Source organism: Actinia tenebrosa, unplaced genomic scaffold (assembly GCF_029948245.1).
Source record: "Actinia tenebrosa isolate PJP-AT-01 unplaced genomic scaffold, QUT_ActTen_1.0 PGA_scaffold8__29_contigs__length_14323225, whole genome shotgun sequence".
Taxonomy (NCBI): Eukaryota; Metazoa; Cnidaria; class Anthozoa; order Actiniaria; family Actiniidae; genus Actinia; species Actinia tenebrosa.
The window spans coordinates 8,151,454-8,174,573 of record NW_028292585.1 but is presented as its reverse complement, the minus strand read 5'-3'; the positions used below and the strand labels follow the sequence as shown (position 1 = coordinate 8,174,573).

Below are 23,120 nucleotides of genomic sequence, written 5' to 3'. Positions count from 1 at the left end.
TGTCAACTAAAATAATCATTTTGCCCAGTCAGTCTATCATTCAGTTTAAAAATTCCCAAATCATAAAATTATGAGTTCACGTTGGCTCCCTACAACTATTGAGAGAACGGCATACTCGCATGTCTTGATTGGTATTGAAAAACTTCTATTCATAAAATTAACAGTCAAAATAAATAATTCAAATAATGCTTTTATTTTAAAAGGCGTTCATTTGTGTTCCTAATTAAAGGCTTATTCTGTCATGATACAGATTATATCAAGCGAAGACAAAATCTGTTGACTCAAGCCAACTTGGACGCCGGATGAGATGTCCTATGAAGCTTCTCTGTTCAGGAAAACTGCAGAACCTTCCGGGGGTCATTATCTAATGCACGTCAGATAAGTGCCATTTTGTCAACATTTGGTCTTTTATCAAAAGGAGCATAATATTCGATTTAGACTCTAAGGTAAACTTTATTCTTAAGTCAACTTTGGACCTCTTCACTCGTTTGCCTGACATAACAGTTCGGGAATTGATTTTAAACCCAACAGATGGCTTCTATTTTCTGTCATTTTCGTTGTTTTTTTATTAGTACTTTCCTAAAGACAATTTCCATCAAGCCTTCTTTCGATTCTTGGGTCACGAGGTATGAAGTTTGAACCAAAAAAAAAAAATCCTCGTAAACAGCTCAAGCGGCTTAAGAGATAATTCCCTCCATCTCATGTAATCCTGAAAGCCATCGATTTTATCATCAATAAAAAGTATTGACGAGGCTGCCGGTTTGAGTCTTGATTTCCTAACAACCCGTAGCTATAGGAGGAGGACTAGTAGTATATATCTTTAATTTTTGACGGGTTTTTTTTTTCAGTTGCCGAAAAATACTGCAAGAATATAAAAGAATAGCGAACCTTATTGTAGAGTAGTCTGCAAGTTAATACAATATCCGGGTGCTATAGTGGCGGTGCATTACATAGCCTCTCTAATGCATCTGGGTATTATTGGGATCGATTCCCTGGCTAGATTAGTCCAAAATCGTAGTTAGGTTTCTCTCTTGATTCGAAGGTTTTTTAGCCTAGTCAGCCAAATGGCTGGAATTAGATAGAATTGATGTTTGAATTTTGGTTTGACAATCAGACCGACAACGTTCCTAAAAGCACCACAAGTCAGTGAATGAAGAGAAGACATCGAATAATAAATCAAGTTAAGAATCGAAGCGAGTACGAAAAGGTTGCTAATGAATGTAGTAATGTGTTTTGTAGCTTTGATTATACTAGGTTCTGATATCACAACCCATTGATTATGACATCCTTCTTAGTGAAGAATTTATTACACACTTTATCAAGTAATTATGAAATAAAAAGCTCTTAGGAGATGTATAAAAACTAAGTTGCCTTAGTCAGAAAATATCATAATTGCTTGGATTAAAGAGGAGTAAAATATAATACATAAAGCTATTAAAGGAACATGAACTAAATGTATTCTTTGAGATAAACTTTTCCCGCATTTAAGACTCAAATATCTTTGACAACTACGACGCCAAAAATAGGTTTGCAATCATATTGACATTGACGTCAAGTTGGTTGCACAGTATATAAACGAAAGAAACCATGGACGATTTTTTCGTTAAATTCAACCAAAATGGCGGCTAATTATAAAACCCTGCATGGTAGAAATGTTTTAACCACGATTATTTCAATCATTAACGTGAAATTAAAAAATTGGACGTCATACAATTTTTCTTAAAATTGAAAACGGATTCACTATTTATTTTACTTATGTTTGAGAAAATTTTATTTTCTTTTTTTTTTAACGCCCTCTTTTTCATTTATTGTGTTGATTCCATTTATTTTCCTATTTTGAGTAGCTTTTGAAATAATTTAGGCGATTAAATTAATTCAGATTCTTCTATCCGTTGAATTTATTCAATCGTCCATCCATCCATCCATCCATTTATTCTTTCTTTTTTTTTTTTTTTCTTTTTTCTTTTTTGATTCTGCAATAGTTCCATTTTCATTCCCTGTGCACCCTCCCTGCAAGATCCCTGGTTACGCCCCTGAAATGTGAGGCTTTTTTCTCACGGTTCTATATTCCAATAAAGAATCAGTAATCAATACGATCGCTCAGTTGCTGCAATGTCACCTTTTTATACAAAGTAGATGAAATACGAACATCAGACTAAGGTCTATATCTACTCTTAAGAATCTAAACTTTTAACTTTTCAAGATAAGACGAACTAAGTGGCTTCAAGTTATTTTCGTTAATGTAATGAGAGACATCAAAAAACTGCGAAAACTTGAAAGTATGTCTTACGCGAGGAAAGATAGCAACATGCCGACGTCATTCTTGGCAAGCAAATGAATGTATCTTTAAAGGTCGTCCATGTTAATTTGGACCGATTCAAACACTAGTCTTTTTGCAGTCATTTATCTTCAAATCTATGTCAAAACTGAAAATCGGATTGTGTAATAAGGATAAGACGGTCAATTTATTTGATGATAAAGATCTGCCGAGATGATCTGTACGGACTCTAAATAGTGCTAAATTGCAAAGTTGCTATCACGGTCAAAAAGATAAAGAGTAAAGATAGATCCAAAAAGGCATTTGATAAACCAAACTAGACGCATATCTGCGTGAACTCGGGCTTCATACCAGAAAATCGAAAGAATTCTTCGTGAACTCTGTCATCCTTCTGACGAAACCTTGAAAAATTCCGCCATTGCTCGACCCTGTGCTTATGTAGCGCATACTACGCACGCGCATAGAACTTGCGCATGCGCTTTGAACGCACCTGCGATTTGTGACAGACCGCAAATAAAGTCCAATTTATACCTCGGGCATTTCTTTTAAAGCCCGAGTAATAATGAGTTCTTTATAGTTATACTTTCAGGCCTACATCATCATCACCATTATCATCATCATCATCATCGTCAAGGCGCCAGTGGCTTTTTATTGGTTTGTCAATTGGGTGGTTGTAAAAGTACATCATTACAATGATTATCAAGCTTTGTTGTTTCATAATTTATAATTTTCCTCGTTAGAGAGTTTATTCATCTTGTTTATGGCAAACGTGAAATGTTCTTTGGCAAGCAAAACAATCTTCAAGTAAAAAATCGCAAAAATCTCCAAGTGACGTGTTGGATAAATGTTTGAAATGTTTGCGTCCACACGCAGCGTATTCGAATCGTTTTCACCGTCCACACGTATCCGCAAATTTTTGTATTCGCAATTTTCTTTTTTTTTTTTACGGATAAGGGTTGCGTCCACACGTGTCCGCAAATTTTTGTGTCCGTTGATCCGCAAATTTTACGAAAACGGATACGTGTGGACGGTGAAAACGATTCGAATACGCTGCGTGTGGACGCAAACATTTTCGTATCCGCAAAAAATAATTTGCGGATACAAAAATTTCCGGATACGTGTGGACGGGGCCTAAAAGAAAATTTGTCTTTGGTGAGAAGATTCGCAAAGCGTGAAACGCAGGGAAACAATGAAAACGTAATGTTGAATGTGTCTAATATCCCACGGGAATCGTACTGACACACGGTGCAACATTGCACGCAACATTACAAGCAACAAATTTGAATCGGGGTGACACACATTGCAACAAAATCACGCAACATCGCTTGTGTCAGCCTGCTATATTAATATATTTGGTCAGCAGTTATAAATTTATTGCAAGCTGATTGGCTGGAAATTTCAAAATGTTGCAGATAATGTTGTAGCCAGGTTCACATGATGAAATTTGTTGCGCGCAATGTTGCAAGAGTAGAGAGCGATTCAACTTCAGATTTGTTGCATAAAACGTTGCGTGCAACAAGTTTGGGGTAGACACACGCTGCAACAATCCTGTTGCGTGCAATGTTGCATGCAACGTTGCACCTTGTTTCAACACCTTTACTCATTCGCGTTTGCCCAACCTCTAGTCGACTGGCTCAGTACATCTTGAAAACAAATAAATTGATTCTAAACCAAAATTTTGATTACACTATGTCACGCATAAGTACAACTGCTGGTCATCACTTTGGAATGACGAAGCTCTACATGCTGTATATTAATTATATTCTTGTTCAACTAAATTATTACTTTATTTTGGTCAAATTTAAAGCTCATGGGTGACTGAGAACATAGACATTTTTCATTAACGTGAGATTCCCGGGGTCGGCACCTCAATGGCTTTTGAAAGTACAAACAACGGTATACTCTCCCTTTGAATGGTTTAAACAACCAAAGAATTAAAAACGTACAGCTTAACCAAGCGGCTTTCAGGTTGGGGATCAACTGGGGATGCGGGATGCACAATATTTCAACGAGAACGAAAGGATTAGGACTAAGTAAAACTATTCCTGTTAAGTAATTGCTTGCCACAAAACAACCAAACAACCTAAAAAAGGTCTCCTTTGAAAGCTATAACCAAAAAAGCGCGAGCCAAATTGGCAGTAGAATATTCGAGAAAAATGTCTCAATTCACAATATCCTTTCACATGATCATGAATGAATCACGTGCAGTGCAGTAAAACAAGATTTCTGAGTAAGAATACTTTCTCCATAGCATTCGTCGGCAAAAGGGTCCATTATCTCATTACTAACACCATCTACCCGGAAAAGGAGCTTAAAAAACGTTGAAAGCTAGGATCAAACATAAAGCTCATGCCGTAAAAACTTTAAGTAAACAGGAAACGAAAACTCAGATTGAAAACAGCGTGAAATGCAGCATTAAAAAATACCGGGAAATAATTTCAGTTAAAACCCAACTGATTCATATCGTTATTCAGTAAATTGCGCTCAGTGGGCTAGCATGGCTATACATTATGAGAATTGAAGGGCGTTCCGATATGTATTTTAAATCGCAATATGAATCGAACGAATAGATCAATAGACTATCTGCATGAATATTGATAAATAAACTTCTGTTATTATGAGAGAGAAAATGAATGTTTTTACAGACTAAGCTAGACATCAGTTTTCTAATTACTATTTCTCATCGTATGAAAACCAGATAAAGAACGATCAATAAGCTTTATAAAAATATCGATATAAGATATCAGCAAGGCTAGCATCACGCACAAGTTTAGATAATGATATGCTTTGAATTCATAAGTAAAACCCTCCCATTAGTATTTGTACCTCTGGTTACGCCCTAGCACAGTTTTTACCCCTTCGCTCAGTTATTTTAGCACTATTCTCTTAAATCTTATGATAGAAATATTCCTTATAATATATTCATATATTAACTTTAGTTTAAGCTATGTTGAATTCCAAGATTTTCACTCGTATTACTCGTTATTCATAAGATATCACGCTCAGGAATTTACTATTTCTTTTAGCCAATCATGATTCAACGATATTATCACATTGATGAGAGACTGACATCTCTCATAGAATTATTATATGTAGGGCTCATGTAATTAGTTCAACACAGGGAGTAAAATAAAGATCCCGGAGCTCGTACCGAGAGCGGTTGTCCCATAACACTCTTTTCAATATAATTCATATAGTTGTTTTATTTGATACACTTCCATCCATTATCATACTGATGTTATTCGTTTGTTGTTGTTGGTTTTTTTGTTTGTTTGTTTGTTTTTTTTTTGTTTTGTTTTGTTTTTTTTTGTGATCGACATTTGAATCTTAGCTTTCAGTATACAAAGATGAAACGTGTCGAGCCGGAGATCAGCATGAACACTGACGCACTTTGCAATCAACGCTGCCAGGACTCCATCAATCATCTCCTTTACTCAGAGATTTCTCTCGTGAAAAAGAAACGAGTTAACTGCATAAATCTGTATAAAATGCAACATTTGAAATATGAATTCTGTTTAAATACCCCGGGGGTAAAAGTATTGTGTGTGTTTGTCGTGTCTTTTAGGGGTAAAATAAGCGATTTGGTATCTCTTAAGGTGTTGAAATTGAAATTTAGAATTTAATCATTTCTTGGTAAGTTGTAGGGTATCAAGAAAGGAAAAGTCCATCGCTGTATTTTATAATTACCTGACCTTAGGCGTATCTTCGAACTCAGTCGTTAAATACTTTACGCATTCAAACGATTTTTATCTTATCTTTTACAAATTATTTTCAATCGCTTTTCTTTTTTCTTTAGTAATGAACAAGGAAAGCTAAAGCTAGTTTCGTATGATATACACCCGTTGAAATAAATACTTTTTAAACACTTTTCATGTGTCGTGACTGATATCATCAGTTACTTTCCTCAGTAAATATCGACCAACTCAGTAATATCACTTCATGGCTTACTGTCATGCATTTTAATCGGTGCTTTTCAGGAAACAGTTACACGGTTTTATAGACAGCTTAACTTATGTTTATGGCCTTACATAGAGTATAGAAAGTCTTACATAGAAAGGATGGTCATGGGCATTGTTTGCGCGCATCGTTTCTACGCACGAGTTTAATTGTCCGTTGGAATGTTTTGATGGGCAAAATATCCAGTAAAACAATTTCTATTTCTTTATTATTACTATTGTTATTATTATTATCGTCATCATCATTATTATTATTATTATTATTATCATTATCATTATATTATTATTATTATTATTACTTCATAACAAGGATCTTAATAGCCGTTTTCATCATAGTACGCGCTCGCTGATTGTTCAAAAACTGTGCTTTACTAGTGAACGGAGCATAGTGCTGACGACGCCATCCGCCGTACCATGGTGATGCGTCTGAGAAAGACTAACAGTTTGCAGTCGAAACGTCGCGGTCCTTCTACAAACGACCCTCAATGGACCTCCTCAAAAGTATCGTGGATGCCAGGCTAACATGGAAATACAAAATAAATCAATCTTTTTCTTGATGGAATTTGTAGCATTTCTTTTGTATTTCCATATTAGCCTTGCATTCAAGACAATCATTTTAAGAAAGATGCATCATGAGACAAATGAATAAGTATTATTTATTATGTTGTCAAGCATATTATCACGTGATATGATTTTACTTCACATACCACGTGCCATAGACGTGGAATATTGTCGCCCATTTTTGTGAATAGTTATGACAGTGCATGCTATATGGCAACGAATCTTGGTATGAGGGATGCGATACTTGTTTATCACTTAGTCTATTATTTTCAAAGCAATATGAACAAGTGAAAAAAAAAATACTTGAACCATTTTTAGATCTCTTTTCTCTATTTTTTAATTGTTTGTTTACAAGTTCATAACATTATAAGAAGTCGGCAGCTTTAATAGTAACCTGTACAGTCTACTTCTAGTCGACCTGTCTGACAAAACCTTCTTGTCTTTCTCTAAGGATGTTTAGTTATTGCAGCTCAGTGAAAGTTTAATTCTATCAAATTAAGCTAAGAGATCCAAACTGCATTTTCAAATCTTTATCGAGTCACTTCAGTACTAAATAAATAAAATCACTTCAATATTATTCATAGAAAAATAATAGATGTTATATAGACACATGCTGTTGTACTAAATATGAGTGCGCTTTTCTAGAATAGGATCCCAGAGACACCGACGAGTTGATAGCCATTTGATATTAAGAGAAGAGTCTTTAGAATAACCGCTTTTCAAACAAGGTCTAACGGATGAACGGATGTCGTCTCAAAGGTTCTTGTTCTGTTTATTTATGGCCGAATATGATTGTATAAGCGACATATGATGTTTGCTTATTTCTAGCTTATATGAAGCAGGATCTACGAATCTTTTCTCTTTGTGCTTCGCTTTTTCTTTGATCTTATTTTTCATTTCGTCTTCTATTCATCGTTTTATTTCTTTGTTTTACATTTTCGACTACTCGAACCCCACCCTTAAATTTCTCATTTCTCTTTGTCCTCTTTTTCATTTGTCCTTTTTTCCCCCTTCAAAGTCGTAAAAAAACATTTTCTTCGCCTCACCCTTCGTATTCAGTGATCCCATCTTCACTACAGGCTTTAGCTAACCCATTTTATATTAAGTTGATGAAGTGTTGTTTTTCCTTTGCTAACGAACTGAAATAGCGATGCAAACAAAAGAGCCTATTCAGCATTCAAATATCATTCTTCACTCGAATTCAATGAAATGATTTTACTCATTTGTCGACATGCGATAGTTTTCCCCCCAAATATTTCTGACGTCATTGCTCAGTTGTGTTCGATTTAATGTGAGTAACAAAACAACTGGTGACAAAACAGAGGTCGACTTGCAAGGATTAAATTTAACAAGCAAGAAAGCGCACTGACTTTTATATCATGTGCGTTAAAAATCTCGACGGGAAATTGAGAATTAAATTAAAAAACATGGTTTTAATCAAGATTATGCATACGTTACGATGTAAGGGCCAACAGAACTCGTTATTATATAAATACGAGGAAGGAGGTATTGGTAGGGGGCCGGGAAAAGGCGTGGGATTTATTTAGTGACATGAGAAGAGAAAGCTCTTAACATGGCAACAGTGTGTTATTGAGTACAAACCTGTCTGCAGGGCAAAGCTCACACACGGAGATCTTAAAGATTGTCATCCGAAAATGTTATCTACATTTACTTTACTTCTAGTCTTTTCATCACAATTACCTATCAAGAACTCTTGGAGCTTTCTTTCTTTCTTTCTTTCTTTCTTTCTTTCTTTCTTTCTTTCTTTCTTTCTTTCTTTCTTTCTTTCTTTCTTCCTTCCTTCCTTTCTTTTTTCCTCTTTACTTCTTTAATTCCCTCCTAAGAATTTTTTTACTTGGTTCGTTGGTTCGATATTATTATATATATAACTGTTACTATTCGATACTTCTAATATGTTCAATAACCTGTCGATCCGAGGGCGGTTAGGTTTCGATTTGACGGTTTTCAAAAGATCAGGGACAACGCATATGCTTTATACTGCTTGTTGAAGGATTTACTGACAAATATTTTAAATCTTAACTGACAACTTGCTTTTGGATACTCAGCTTTAAGTTTACAATTGAACTAAAAGTCATGTCAACACTTATGATATGCTTTGACAATTTGGTTTGATTTGTGTGTGTGTGGGTGATGCAATATTGTTAAAATCTCGATGGGATAAGAAATAAATTGAGTTTTGGTTGTTTAAACATAATGTATGATAATAGAGTGCATGCAGTAAAACCATGAAATAAAAACAAAGTTGATACTGACAAATAGTAGCTATTTAGTGACTAATAGTTGCTAGCACTCAACCAGAACATTTATTAAACAAAAGACACAAATGATCTCTTGTGTATTTGTTTTTTGTATGATGAATGTTCTGGTTGAGTGATAGCAACTATTGAGGGGTTGCAAGCATTCCCAAGAGAGTTAAAAGACAAAAACATGGCGGCCATTGTGGTACCGTTAACAATGGATGCTAATGAGAAATCTTTCGTTAAATGGTACCAACATGGCCGCGATTACGTAACGTGCAAACGAAGAATAGAGTGCAAGCAATATAACTGTGAAACTTTAGTCATACTAAATAGCACAATTTTATGCGAATTCCATTGTTTTCAATTGTTCAATTAGTAATTAGTGTTTCACGGATTAATTGTTTGCACTCTAATAAAACAATTATTGATTTATTCCGGTTTTCGCATGATATCTTAAATTATCAAGACCGCCTCATCCTACGGCTTGCGCAAATAACACGGCCTTGGTCTTGATAATTCACGATATCATACTCAACCTCATCCAATATTGTATTAATATTTAGTTATACCCTTTGTCGTTATAATAAGGGTATACTCTTAGCTACTCCTACCTTTAAAAGTAAGAAATCTTTAGGAGATCGCGCCTTGACTTCTTGGTTGCCGATTCGACGCTCTGAAACAATTTACCCAAAGCAGTATTAGACATGCATAGATATACTTAAGTATAATAGAAATAGAAAACATTTTGTTCCAAGTAAAGCTTTCTGAAGCAGTGAGCAATTAATTAGCGATGAGGTATCTATTTATTATATTTTAATTGATTATTAGAAAGTTTGTTTATACATATGTGTGTGTGTGTGTGTGTGTGCATACATGTATATTATTCTTTATCTAGATCTTATAGTAATTATCATCACCATATCACCCTAATCATTATCGTCATCACCGTCATCATCATCATCATATCATTATCATCCTAATATCATTATTATCATCATCATCATCATTTTCTCACTGGACTCTGAAGATGACTTCCGCTCAGGCTGTCGAAATGTCAGTCACCACCAACAACAGTCTTTCTCAAGACTGCACTCACCCGGACGATCACATTTCACACCAAAAATCATTATCATCCAGCCCTCCTCATCATCATCATCCTACTCACCATCATCATCATCATCCTCATTATTATTATTATTATTGTTATTATTATTATTGTCTATATAGTTTGTTTGAAATATTCTTAATAATAGTTCGTCTGAATATTCGTCTTAATATTATTATTATCGTTATTATTATCATTATTATTATTATTATTATTGATATAATAATAATAGAGATAATCTATACGTCGTATATATCTATATAGATACAAAATACAATTGTTTTTTTTTTTTTCTTAGTGAGAAATGTAATTAATGTATTTTATTATTATTATTATTAAAAAATATTATTATTATTATTATCATCATTATTATTATTATTATTATTATCATTATTATTGCTTTAGTAGGATAGTAAAAAGGAGATTAAATAAGGTTTTCCCTCTGCCTCCCCTGTGTCAGCCACACAGCGCTATACAGTAAATAAAATGTCTAAAATAGCCCGTTAAGATTTAGCAAAATGAATGAAAAATCATGTTTAAATGGAGTGAATAGACAAACAAAAAACGATTTTAACATTAACTTGGAATTTATTCAATAACATTTACTTTAAATGTTCTGTCTAAAAGCAAATTAACAACAAGGAGTCAGAGAGACGGACAACGCTCTCAAAGGCTCAAGATAAAACCCTAATGACTTTGATTTCAAATTAAATTTCAGTCAGTGACTAAGTGTTTTACTCAACAAAGCTTCAAAAGCTTTTTCGTCCATGAATAAAGAATATTGAGACTAAGAACTAAGGTTTGTAACCTTAGAAGTTATTCTTATTTGTAACCAAGGCATTTTCCTCGGGGCTACGTCTGATACATGAGATCCCCTAGTCACGCGATCGCGATAAAATTATTTATTGTACTTCGCCTAAATTTAAAGGGAGCTTTCAAATCTGTAGTTAATAATACCATTTCGCGTTTGCCTTTCGGCTAAGCCTTCTTGTTTTTATTAAGACCCATTGTATTACAAGGAATGTACGCACTACGGAACAATACAAGTTGATTCAAATTGAACGGGTTTTTGTTGAACACAACCGAGGCAGAACAAAGGGCCTCGCTTAACTTTCTTTCAAGTAGGGTAATTTAAATTTATGCCTATGAGACAAATTAATCATATGCGTGGGTAAAAGCAAACGCAATTCTCCAAAAAGTCCATTATTACTTTTTCAATAAAAAAGGTGGTATTCATTTAAATTATTTTCCCTGAAAATTGTTGAAAGAAGCTTGTCCAATTTTGATTTATTTTCAGGAATATCCTAAATTTGTCTAAAAATGTATGTTTTGTAATATTTTATCTCATCTATATAGCTGGCTGATTGGTATTGTAGTGAGGTGTAAGTAAACAAGTGCCTGAATGAAACGAATGTTGGATGGATGGGTGAAAAAATGGAAGGATCGATGCACGTGGACGCATGGTAAACGCGGAAATATGTCTATTTTTTATATTCATTATACTATTTTCATTATATTTTATGTTATAGCTAGCATATATCTTTGCAATTTTAGCATAAAAACATATTTTAAAAAGTTAAGCTTTTAATCACATTGAAAAACACGAAATTTACTATAAGAAAGACACGGATACTGATGAAGTGAATTAATAAACTATCTACAGAGTTGAATTTATAGAACTTAACATGCAACTGCTTTCTCAAATCTTTGGCAAACCCTCTTGTTGGATACTGGAGTCCAAATCCTGAATTTAGATTTTCGCATCGGATTCCATATTCGAGGCCAAGGCTCTATATCACTTTGCATTTAAAGTTGCATTGCCTGAATGCCAGTCAAAAAGCTAATTAATTAGCAAAAATGACAGGTCCGAGACGCTGTGGAGGTTTCATGTGTTTTCTGATGTCCCTCCACCGTCTAGTTCGCTCAATAAAATGCAATAACCTCACAGGACAAATTTTGGGCGTCAAAGAACTGAACAGCCGCACAAAAGTTCGTCTCATTTCGGTATTAAGGAACGCGTAGATACATGTATTCATAGCGCTGTTTCCATAGTGCATGAACTTGACAAAAGCCGTTAGCTTCCAGTCGAATCCAGGTATCGGCATGAGACAAAGATGGCAGAAGGTACCAACGAGAGAGACTGTGAAAAATGGGATCCAGGTTATGAAAAAGAGACCTGTTACGAGAGCACCTGTTCTGGCAAGCTGGTGCTCTTTGCGAAGATGTCTTTTAAGGTCTTCTTTACTTGTTCTTCTCTCCAGAGGAGCGATAATTTTTGTACTGATTCGAAAGATTTTGATATACATGGTGGATATGATTACAAGAGGAATGAAGAATCCAAGGGAGAAGACGAGTATTGTGTAGATTGCTATCCAGTTAAAGGTTTTTTGGAGCGGATATAAACCTGCAATAAATGCAGCAAAAATCCATACCGCGGCAAGAGTGTTTCTGTACGGCTGTTGTGAAGTCAGTTTGTGTTTTGCTGGCTTCGAAACAGCCAAGTATCTCTCAATGCTGACGCTTGCAAGATGAAGTATAGACGCCATTGCGCTGAAGATATCGAAAACTATGTAAAATACGTAAACTCCTTGTGGCATCCTGGCACTCGTCGCCATCATGTATATCCATAATGGCATAGACACTGCTCCCACTAGAAAGTCAGATACGGCCAAACTCACAAAAATACTATATGTACTTCGTCTGAGCCTTGGATTTGAATAAGCCGCAAGTATAACCAGCAAGTTATTGAAGATGACCACTCCAACCAGGAAGACAGAGAAGACAAGAAATACATTCAACTCGGTTCGAGTGAGGCCTTGTTTGAGTGCTAAGACGCTGCTCGATACATTTGTGCTGTTGTTTGACATGTTGGACACCCTTGGTCATGAGTTACTTAAAATTCCTGCAATACTGGAATACTTGAATTCCTGAAAGAGGAATAGATAAAAACGATTAGTGATAAGTATCCTTTGAAGGAACGAGCATTTGAACCAGCAATGGCGTCTATACTTCATCTTGCAAGCGTCAGCATCGAGAGATACTTGGTTGTTTCGAAGCCAGCAAAACACAAACTGACTTCACAACAGCCGTTCGGAAAACTAACTGAAGACCTTATAAAACTGAAGAAGTACTAAAGCGAAAAATTTACAGACAGATGAATGTCGGGTGAAAGAAAATACATCTCAAAATACAAATGCCAGTAATTATTTTTGCATCGATCATGCAAGCAGAACTTGCTTTTTATCTCCGGAAGCAAAAGCTCATTGTCTAATGCATCTGACGCAAGATGGAATTGGAATAGCCCACTTCCGAAATATGCTTCGATGTCACGCACAAAGGTTTCAATGCAAGGCTTCGTGCATAATGCTCGGTGATTCGTGAAAGGAGAAAAGAAAAAACTTAATTTCGCACGAAGTGAAGCAGCAAAGGATACCTCGGAAGTTCATTATTCAGAAGTTGATTTTGATGAAACAGGAAAACCCATTAAATACCTTCGAAGCACAGGAGAGCACCGAAAACAACCCTACTCACAGATGATGGCATGCAAGTACACAACTAGTACTACTACCTTCAAAAAATCATTAGCCGTCTTGTTAATAAAGAGCTTTTTTTATAAAAGATAAGAAAAATGACTATGAAAAATATGTTCTACGGGTGTTTTATTTATGAGAATAATTGAATAAGGATGTCTTTCTGATCATCGATCGAAGTCTGCTCACTAAGTAATAAGGAAAAAGCGAAAGAAAAAATATAACTAGCAGTTTCTACTAGCGAGAAACACGCGAAACGATGTCATTAGTGGCTGCGCGTAAACTCAATAGAACATCATTATGGTATGACGGAATTCTAATGCAGGAGACATATTTGTGCTACTTTACAGAACTGCACTGATAAAAATAAGACTTTTTCTTGTACTTGTACATACCACTTAACAGTGAATAATATCATCTGCAAGTGAACTTACAACTTGCAGTAAAAATGTTTCAAAGTAGTAGTGTTCTCATCATGTTGACTCATATGAAGCAAAATATTTTTGTTTACTCCATGAATGATAAATATTGTAGTAATCACTTATGAAAACAAGATCAAAGAGTTCCTGATAAAAACCAAAACAAACAAAAATCAAAATAAAACCGATTTTAGGTAAGCAATAATTATTAGTCATATATGAATGTATTGATTACTTAGCTAAGCACTGTGCACTAGATATCTTTATCGAAGGGTAACAATTTGAAAATGGCTATCATGAACATAAAACAACTTATGAGGATAAACAACTTATGATCGATTTCTTTGAACATGTACAATCAGAAAATGCATGGTCTAGATGGATCTGCTGAGATCTGCTGAGATACCGACGGTGAGAACGATGTTCAATATTATATTGGGGTGGGAGAGGGGTGGAAGTGTCTGAGAGGTGAAGAAAGAATGAGCGCATGAGCTCGCTCGTTGAGCTCTTCCTCTTGGGCGGGTGAGGATAATATGTCTTCAACATTTGAGGCTACTATCCTGCTCAGTAGGATAATCATTATCATAATAATGATAACTTAGCACAGTCATAACCATACTCATACTGGCTTGTATCTGTCTAAATTACATGGCTTTACCATGACGAGTAGTTAAAGGCAAGCTAGACTGAGTATAGAGTATACTCTAGTAACTATCTTTCCTGTATGATGAAACAACTGCAAAACATGTCTGAAAGAGACAATTAGGTGGTTAGTTTCATAAAAATATTAGTTTACGACCGAACCAGAGGCATAAATACCATCGACTGTTTCTCGTTTTCTCACTGGACTCTGAAGATGACTTCCGCTCAGGTTGTCGAAACGGCCAGTCACCACCAGCAACAGTCTTTCACAATACTACACTCTACCGGACGATCACATTTCACAACACAAACTTCAACACTTGGGTTCAAACCATTTACTCTTATATTATATACACTCGATTGCAGAAACGTTGTAGTATACATTTATACATTTATACAAATACCTAATGAGATGCATATTGCAATTTTACTTTTTTAACCCTCAAAACCAATTGATTTATAATCTGTAGGATGTAAAACACGAGAATAAAATATTTTGACGTTCATTGAATGAAACAAATAATAAATAAAGCGAGTTTTCTGTTTTGCATATCATTAAATATACTGAATAAATTGGGTATTTGTATAAATGTATACTACCACCTTTCTGCAATCAAGTGTATATCATATGCAATATTCTAATTTTCATCCGTTTCCTTGAGAATAACACTAAACTACGTCAAAACGTCGTGCTCGTTTGTTTCTTAAACTTTTACTAAATTACTCTATTCAAGTGTTTATCAAAATCTCTTTTTTAGTATTAGTTTTCTCATGATAATATAGCTTTTGGTGTTGACCATCACTGACGATTCTTTTATTAAAAAAAACAATCTTGTTAATCAATACATTATACATATCTACTACTGGAGTCGAAAGGGACTATCTAAAACAAGTATAAGAGGAAGTAGAAAATCGAGAAAGAAGCCCTGTATATTTTACATAATCGTCAAGCAACTTCGTATATCTAACCATATCCAACTGAATCTTCATTCGTATTTTTTGGCTAAAGTAAATGTCAGCCCTCAATTTGCGAACAAAATAAGGGTCGTGTAATTTGGCCTTACCTTCTTTTACAGTATTTCTTTTTGTCTTTACCTAAAAATATTTGTAAAGAGCATCAACTCCTTTCCTAACTAGAGATTTTAGATCTTTTTGTGTTGCTGATGATCAAGATACCAGTGAACATCCAGTGATCGAAATCTTCGGCGATGTATAACGTTGGTATATAGCCAGCTAATACATACTAATGCCTTGGAAACTTGGCTTTTTAGCGTCTTTGAATGTTTTAATTTGATTTCTATAATTAGACCAAATGCTAAGTAATTTATAAAGTAAAACTTCGCTTAACGAGATTGATGACATCGTCATTGCTTAGACACTCGTGAATGCCCCGAGAGCATAGATTATACAAACTAAACGATTTGAGGAAAATGTGCTTAATTAGAGCGACGATCCCCGATGATGTCATGCATTTAAAACTGAAGGAATAACTTAAAAGCCACAAATAATATATAATATTCGCCAAGGATAACCTGGAGAATATTTTACATAAACTTTACATTTTCATGCTAAGACCCTAAGAAACTATCCACATAGAAACATTCCCCTCGGTTGCCCAAAAATAGCAGTTTTGATGTTATTCTAGACGATCATAATAATAGAAGGTTTTGGAAACACTAGGGACATTGTCTTCATCGATCCAATATGGCGGAAGTTTTTTTTGTTTTTGTTTTTTTCGTTATTGTGCTTTGGCTTTCGTGGCGTGTCTTCAAGTTTGATTATAATTTCAAGAGCCAAGTTACCCCCAAGAGTATCCACTCTTGCTTTTAATTAATCAGAAAACATGTTTTTTACTTTATCGACACTGTAGAAAATTGAACTTCTAGTGATAGAACGTTCTTGTCCTCAAATTCAGTCTATTTCAGTTCCACTCAGTATTTCGACATTTAGTAACTCGAACAAGCTTATTTTGAAAATTAGCGCACACAACAAGTGTGTCACGGTTTGATTTGCGCATGCTCAGTGATTGCCAATACAAACGTTTCAATGAAAGGAAAAATGTTTGAATCATACACCCACAAGGTTTTGGCTTATTTCTAATTATGAAACGGGAAGTTGTTTTCACAATTTTATTTGTACATTGCCAAAACAAATACCGCTTTATTTTCTCAACGGGACTTTTTCTTTTCAATGAACGGAGAAATGTTTGAAAAAACCCAAAATATTGAGGCTTAATTCTAAGAATGTTTTCAAAGAATTTTTTCTAGTTACTCGATGAGGGGTCTAGAAACCAAAGCTTTTAAGTATGCCGGCCGTAAATCGACTTCCGGGTCCAAGAAAAAGCAGTTCTAAAAAATTCTATTTTCTTACTTTATTTTCATAACAGGATTCGTTGTCCAAAGTTCTGATTGTTTCTGGTGGGGAATAAATCATTGAGAACATTTCCCGCTTTATTTTAGGGGTTTTTTGTGAACAGTTTGGCTCTATGTTGTGATTGGACACAATATTGAACCGCTTTCCTCATCAAGAATTCTCTCCCTTTTCAAGTGAGACTCACATAATTTATGCCTATTGGCTATGCTACACTGAGCAACAAGTTTATAAGTGTTATAAACAATAATATGGGCCTTCCTGGCTTTGACACAAATAAAGCTGTCAACTGAGCACGAACGTCGCAAATGAGGAGTTCAGCTAATAACAGCCGAGTTTAAAAGTATTATTAAACCATCCCTAAAGCTGGATTCCAATAACTGATTTTGCCATAACTGTTATTAAGTCGTTGCATGGTGGAAAGGCGGTAAACGGGCATTGGATGTAACTCTTTGAATTATTAAATATTTCATAGTCGATGAGCGAGATATTACATTCAGTAGTCAAAAATAGACCGTGGAAATTGTATGGTTGGATTGGCAAAAATTTCAATTAACTAAAAGTGTGGTAGAAGATAAGTTATTACACCACTCTTGTAATAGCTGACAAGTGCACGAAAACGATGAGGGGCAACCGGTCATTGGTTCACAATAAAAGATATAAAACCACATGAAACTCGTTTATAGAAGAAAAGTATAGAAATTGACCTTTCTTTTTGACCCCAATTCGCGCTATCCTTTTTTTTTTTTTTTTTTTTTTTTTTTTTTTTAATGAGCACTTAGCCTTGCAAGATGACTGGGTGGCCTCAGCGTCGACAGCCATTATAAGAACGGCAAATGGGGAAGAGAAGAGGGAAGGCCGATCTATTAGAGTTACTTTCATAAAAATAAGAAAATAAAAACCAGGGGAAAAACACGAAAAGAATAAGATGATTGGCCTTTACAGTAAGGACATTCGAACCGTGTGTGAGTTTTTTAAAATTATTTTCTGAACTTTTTACTGTTTCAAATCCTCTAAAATGAATAATTTAGTTCGATGTGGTCAAAATAAAACTCATAATTTCCAATCGATTTTATTTGATAACATTTTAAAAAAAAGTGAAAAAGTGGCAGAAAACTGAGTGTTCACGGTTCGAGTGTCCTCACTGTATAATAGATAATTATCAATAACCGAATACTAACATTCGCGCAATATTCAGCGAAAATACTGAATAACTTGTCACTTGAAAATGAAGGCACTTTAAAGCCAAGCAGAACGGACGTCAAACAGCCGACAATACCTCTTGAATCTAAAGCGTTATCTCAACAAAAAACGAACAAAGTCTAACAAGAAATATTTTTCAACAGTTGAATTTTTAAAAACTTTCTTTCTTGAGAATTAAAATCAAATTATTTGGGGTTTTTTGTGGCTTGAGTCCCTAAGGCGATACTGCCCTAATCTGAATTGTGGCGCCTAAGATATGAATTATTTTTTCCACGATTTGATTTTACTAGACAATGATTGAAAATAAAGCTCAAGAGACTTGTTATTCTTATAAAGCTAAGTATATGGCTTGGTTTTGGACTTGACATTCAATACTCAGTGATCAAAAACTGGCTCTTCGTCTATCGATCGCCCATACACCACCTTTGAAAACCTAATAACCTAATAAATAGCGTATTTATGCATATCAAATCGGTATATTGAATCAGAGATCAAAATTAAGATTGGTGCTAATCGCCTTAATACTATTTTTCGGCGTTAAAAGCACCAAGCAACTTGATGTATGTTTTACATGATATACTGCGCGATATTCGATGAAACTATGAAGTTATGGTTAATTCTAAGTTAAATTCCATACCAGTGGTTGCGAAGTTGTTGAAGAATGGTTGCAGTCTTTTGCGTAATCTTTGGCAAAAACACATTAAAGAGTGGTTTTTCACGATAAATAAATCTCGTACCTTTTCCGATGTTAAATGAATAAAATGTTATAGCATAACCAGATGCAGCAAGAAGCGATAAGTATTATTTGTATTCCAATAAAGGTGGATTCTGCTGTTAGTGTTGTCATCGGTTGATGCGCATAGAAAATTATTGTGGGAGAGAGTGGGGGGAAATGGGGATCTTTGATCTAACCCAAGAACTTCTAAAGTTAAATCTACATAATTGAGATGAAAGGTACACGAAATCTTTCAAATATGTAAACAAAAACCATGGTTGTGTCTCAATTAAGAGCATAAGTTAGGGGAAGCAAGATTCGTATCTTAATTTTGTTTTTGATTTTTAAGATAATTTTTCAGAGCAATGGAAACGTGCTGCTGCTCGATCTGATCGGTCTCTACCACGCGCTCTTCAAGTTGAAATGTGGATAAAATGCCCAAAATACTTAACATGCAAAAGCCTGTAAACTAAAATACACAATATCAATCACCTTTAATTATTTACCTCGGTTATTTTTCTTGAACAACCATGTCGAAGGTCTTTCGTACTCATCGAATATGCTGGAATCTCTTCTGTACTGAGTATTGCCTTACCGACAAATTGCATATTTATAGACTGACAATGTGAGAGTCTGTTCGAATAGAGCTAAAATGATACAATATTGTATATTGTTAGCAGCATTATTCCGCGAATGATGCCCTTTTATTTCACTGTAGACACATTTCGAGCTAATATTCGACTTTAGAATCGGATTTACATTCTGAGAGGATGTGAGAATAAAATGCGGATATATCTTGCACAGTACACCTGATAAATGACTTACTCGCCTACATTCCTGACTGGCATTTCTAAAGCTATTAACAATAAAACTTCACCAAGTTTTGCTGCCCACGGACCGATAAATAGCACAAAGACCCCATCAATAGGATTTAGTTGTCAGAAACTAATGACGATTGATTGAAAAAGAAGACGATAGCTGAGCGTGAGTGGCTACACAGTTAAGTTGAAGGGTTTTTATGCTGTATTGATTCTTTTCGGCGCTATGGCATGTTTACCATTTTAAGACGCTGGTTAAGTCGGACGAATTTTTTTATCCCCTCAAAAGAATTTAACAGAGGCAACCCACTCTGTTCATCTACTTTTTCTTTCTTTTTTTTTTTTTTTTTTTTTTTTTTTTTTTTTTTTAATTTCTTCTTTTTTTTTAATTTTTTTTTACAGTACTTTAATAGTATAGCATTCGTTAAAGTGATCCACTAACTGGCTATTATTATCATCATCATCATCATCATCATTATCATTATTATTATTATTATTACTATTATTGTTATTATTATTATCATTATTATCTTTACTATCATTATTATCATAGCTGTTATTATTATTACTATATTATTATTATTATTATTATTATTATTATATGTTTATTTCAACTTCAGACATTCCAACTTCAGATATTATTATTATTATTATCATTTTTAAATTATTATTGCTATTATTACTATTATTATTATTACTATTATTATTATTATTATTATTATTATTATTATTATTATTATTATTTTCACCCTCGACTTTTCATCAATAGTCATTAGGGGCATGAATTACTTTACCTTTGACCTTTGAACCGGCGATAGAGCTTTTAGGAAATTGTTTGTTTCAGTTCCCAATCACAAGTTTAAGATCTGAGTATTACTGAATTTTAAGTACCGAATTCCGAGTACTATATTTTTTAGCCTCTGTTTACAGCAAAAAACTGGGGAAAAAAATAATGATAGCGAAAATACGGCTTATTTTTTGTTTATTTTTTTGCAGATAGTTAGCTCAGTCGTAACGCCTTCGCTTTTCAAGTTGTTTATTTGGAAAGAATTGTAAAAAAATCTAAAGTATTATATTTAGTTTTCCATTCCCTGAATAGAGTTGACATGTACCGTTACTCGTTCTAGAGATTCCACAAAATACCAACTATAACCAAATATCAAAATAATTCCATTGAGTATTGTCCAGAGTCAGGATTACGTTTCCAAATTTTGTTTATTCCACTGCTTGAATTGTTTACTCAATATTTATCTTTTCTTCTTCTTTTATCAGAGATTTCCGTAATTTAGACTAAAATTATGCGGGTATTTCCTGGAAATATCTACTTAAAAGAATTATGTCAGAATTATGTCTGCAGTTTTTTCCCAGGCTTCACCTACCACGTGATACGATTACGATTAGCAAATCAGCGAATCTCTTGCTGCTTTTAATTATAGTCTTGTGTCTCGATAACAAGCAGGTTTTTAATGCAAAATTCAAGGGGAGACGGCTCAACAACCCCTTAATTCCGTTGATAATCGTTGAAAATGGATACAGAAATATAACAGAAACACCGGCTAGGAATTACATAACACATGCACAATGTATTGCATCCAAAACAGGATTATTTCAGGCCATATTTGAACGAGTTTTATTTTCCAAAGGAGAAAAATACATTGCCGCCGTTAAATCTGAGATGGTAAGTGATTTTTTCCCCTCTGTTGATAACGATTCTCTAGAATATAGTCTGAGTGCTCCGATCCTGGCCATATTTAGTTATTTCCACTCGAAAATCAGTTTTATAATTACATACATATATATAAACACATTTCTAAATTTGACATCAACAGCTCTAGGCAGGACATCTTTTTTCACTTTATCAATTGTGATTTTTTTTTTTTTTTTTTTTTTTTTTTTTTTTTTTACGGTAAATATATTGACTATGGATATTTTATACTTTGTTTAACTTTCTATATTTTTGTTAAAAGCTATACAAATACATACTATGACATCTATACCAGGCTATGTTGTAGGACAGGAAAAACAAAGGATTTAAATTTGTACGAACAAAGTTTTATTTTCAAAAAAAAGTTTTTTTCTGTTTCTCTTTTTCCTCCTTGATATTGGATATTTAATGCCTAGACTGAGACAGTAACTAATAATAGCAAGTACTTCTGATATAAGAAATATTATCTATCAGTGACTGGTCGTCTAGGTGACAGCTTGAGCTCAATTATTCACTATTTTGTCGCCAAAGTTAGCTTCCAGGCAGGTTTTAAAAAACACTTTTTGATCAATACTCATAGAGTTAATCAAGGCTGCAACAGAAGAAAGCTTTTTGCCGGTTTTTAAGGTGCTTTCAAGTAGTTTATTTCTGGCCACATTACTGATTTTCAGTCGTTAAAGGATTTATCTTATCTTAGCCGCTACGGTTTCTATTGTAGTTTCCAAATTGTTCCAGGACCAGTCAACCAGTCAGACATCGAGTGCTGAAGCGCCGTACTGTAGCGCGAAACAGTTAATGGCTGTATTGTGCTCAAGATTTCGGACCCCGGAAAACGCTATACCGGGGGAAATGATCAGAAAGCTCAGCCGAAGCCTAAGGAAAAGGTGAGATTGCTCCTAGACCGTGTTCCCTTGCTATCCAACAAGCCTTTCCAAGATTCGTATTGCCTTTTTTAGACCGAGTCAATGTATTTAATTGATGTTTTACTTTTAGTCGAGGTTTATTAAATCGGCTCGGCATTACCGAAGGAGAAGTAGCATTCATAAGCAATTCACTGACACATAGCAGTGACCTAGCAAAGTGGTCAAGGCTTATTATCAGAGAAAGAATTGTTTTAGTAAGCACTTGATTGCTCTAGTATTAAGACTTTCTTAAGAATGATTAGAATTTGTATGGGAAAATTACGGAGCATTTTCCCCATACGCACCTTAATAAACTATGCAAGGAAATTCATAATATATTTTATACCATTCAATTTCTCTTATAGGTTTAATTTCACCTTCCTGTTAATATCGAACTAGAAGCTCCTTCCAAGTGGGTTTCATTTTGACGCCACAAAAGCGGAACTCCCAAAAGGCACAGGGAGCCCAATTTAGATAAAACTGAAAGATGAAAATAAAATCGGGGGGGATCTTCAATTATTATTATTTATTCCAGATGAAGATATAAATCGTCCTTGTTTTATGATTTATGAGGATAACTCATAATTTATAGCCAGTGGACAAACCTGTGGCCCTCCTTCCATGTTCGAATTGGAATCTAGAAGTTGATTTTTGC

At 34.5% G+C, this 23,120-nt stretch overlaps 2 protein-coding genes across 7 annotated transcripts in view; one reads left to right on the top strand and one right to left on the bottom strand.

Moving 5' to 3' along the window:
• LOC116300434 (D(1) dopamine receptor) overlaps positions 1-1,322 on the top strand; it is a 34,308-nt gene extending 32,986 nt beyond the window's left edge. For both annotated transcript variants that reach the window (XR_004197608.2, XR_004197610.2), the window contains 2 exons: positions 251-446; positions 849-1,322. The gene's annotated coding sequence lies outside the window, so the exon portion shown is untranslated. The remainder of the gene's footprint in view (positions 1-250; positions 447-848) is intronic.
• The window catches only part of LOC116300371 (octopamine receptor beta-1R), a 35,745-nt gene that overhangs the window by 10,632 nt on the left and 1,993 nt on the right, over positions 1-23,120 (bottom strand). For 2 of the 5 annotated variants that reach the window (XR_016121860.1, XR_016121861.1), the window contains exons 1-2: positions 19,547-20,192; positions 9,668-9,729 (exon numbers count right to left, since the gene is read on the bottom strand). Coding sequence is in view for 3 of the 5 variants with exons in the window: in XM_089040939.1 (XP_088897065.1) it covers positions 12,006-13,028 (1,023 nt within the window). In the remaining 2 variants the exon portion in view is untranslated. Of the gene's footprint in view, positions 1-9,667; positions 9,730-10,729; positions 13,089-19,546; positions 20,193-23,120 lie in introns of those variants that run through there. The other 3 variants (XM_089040939.1, XM_089040937.1, XM_089040938.1) reach the window with 3 other exon arrangements.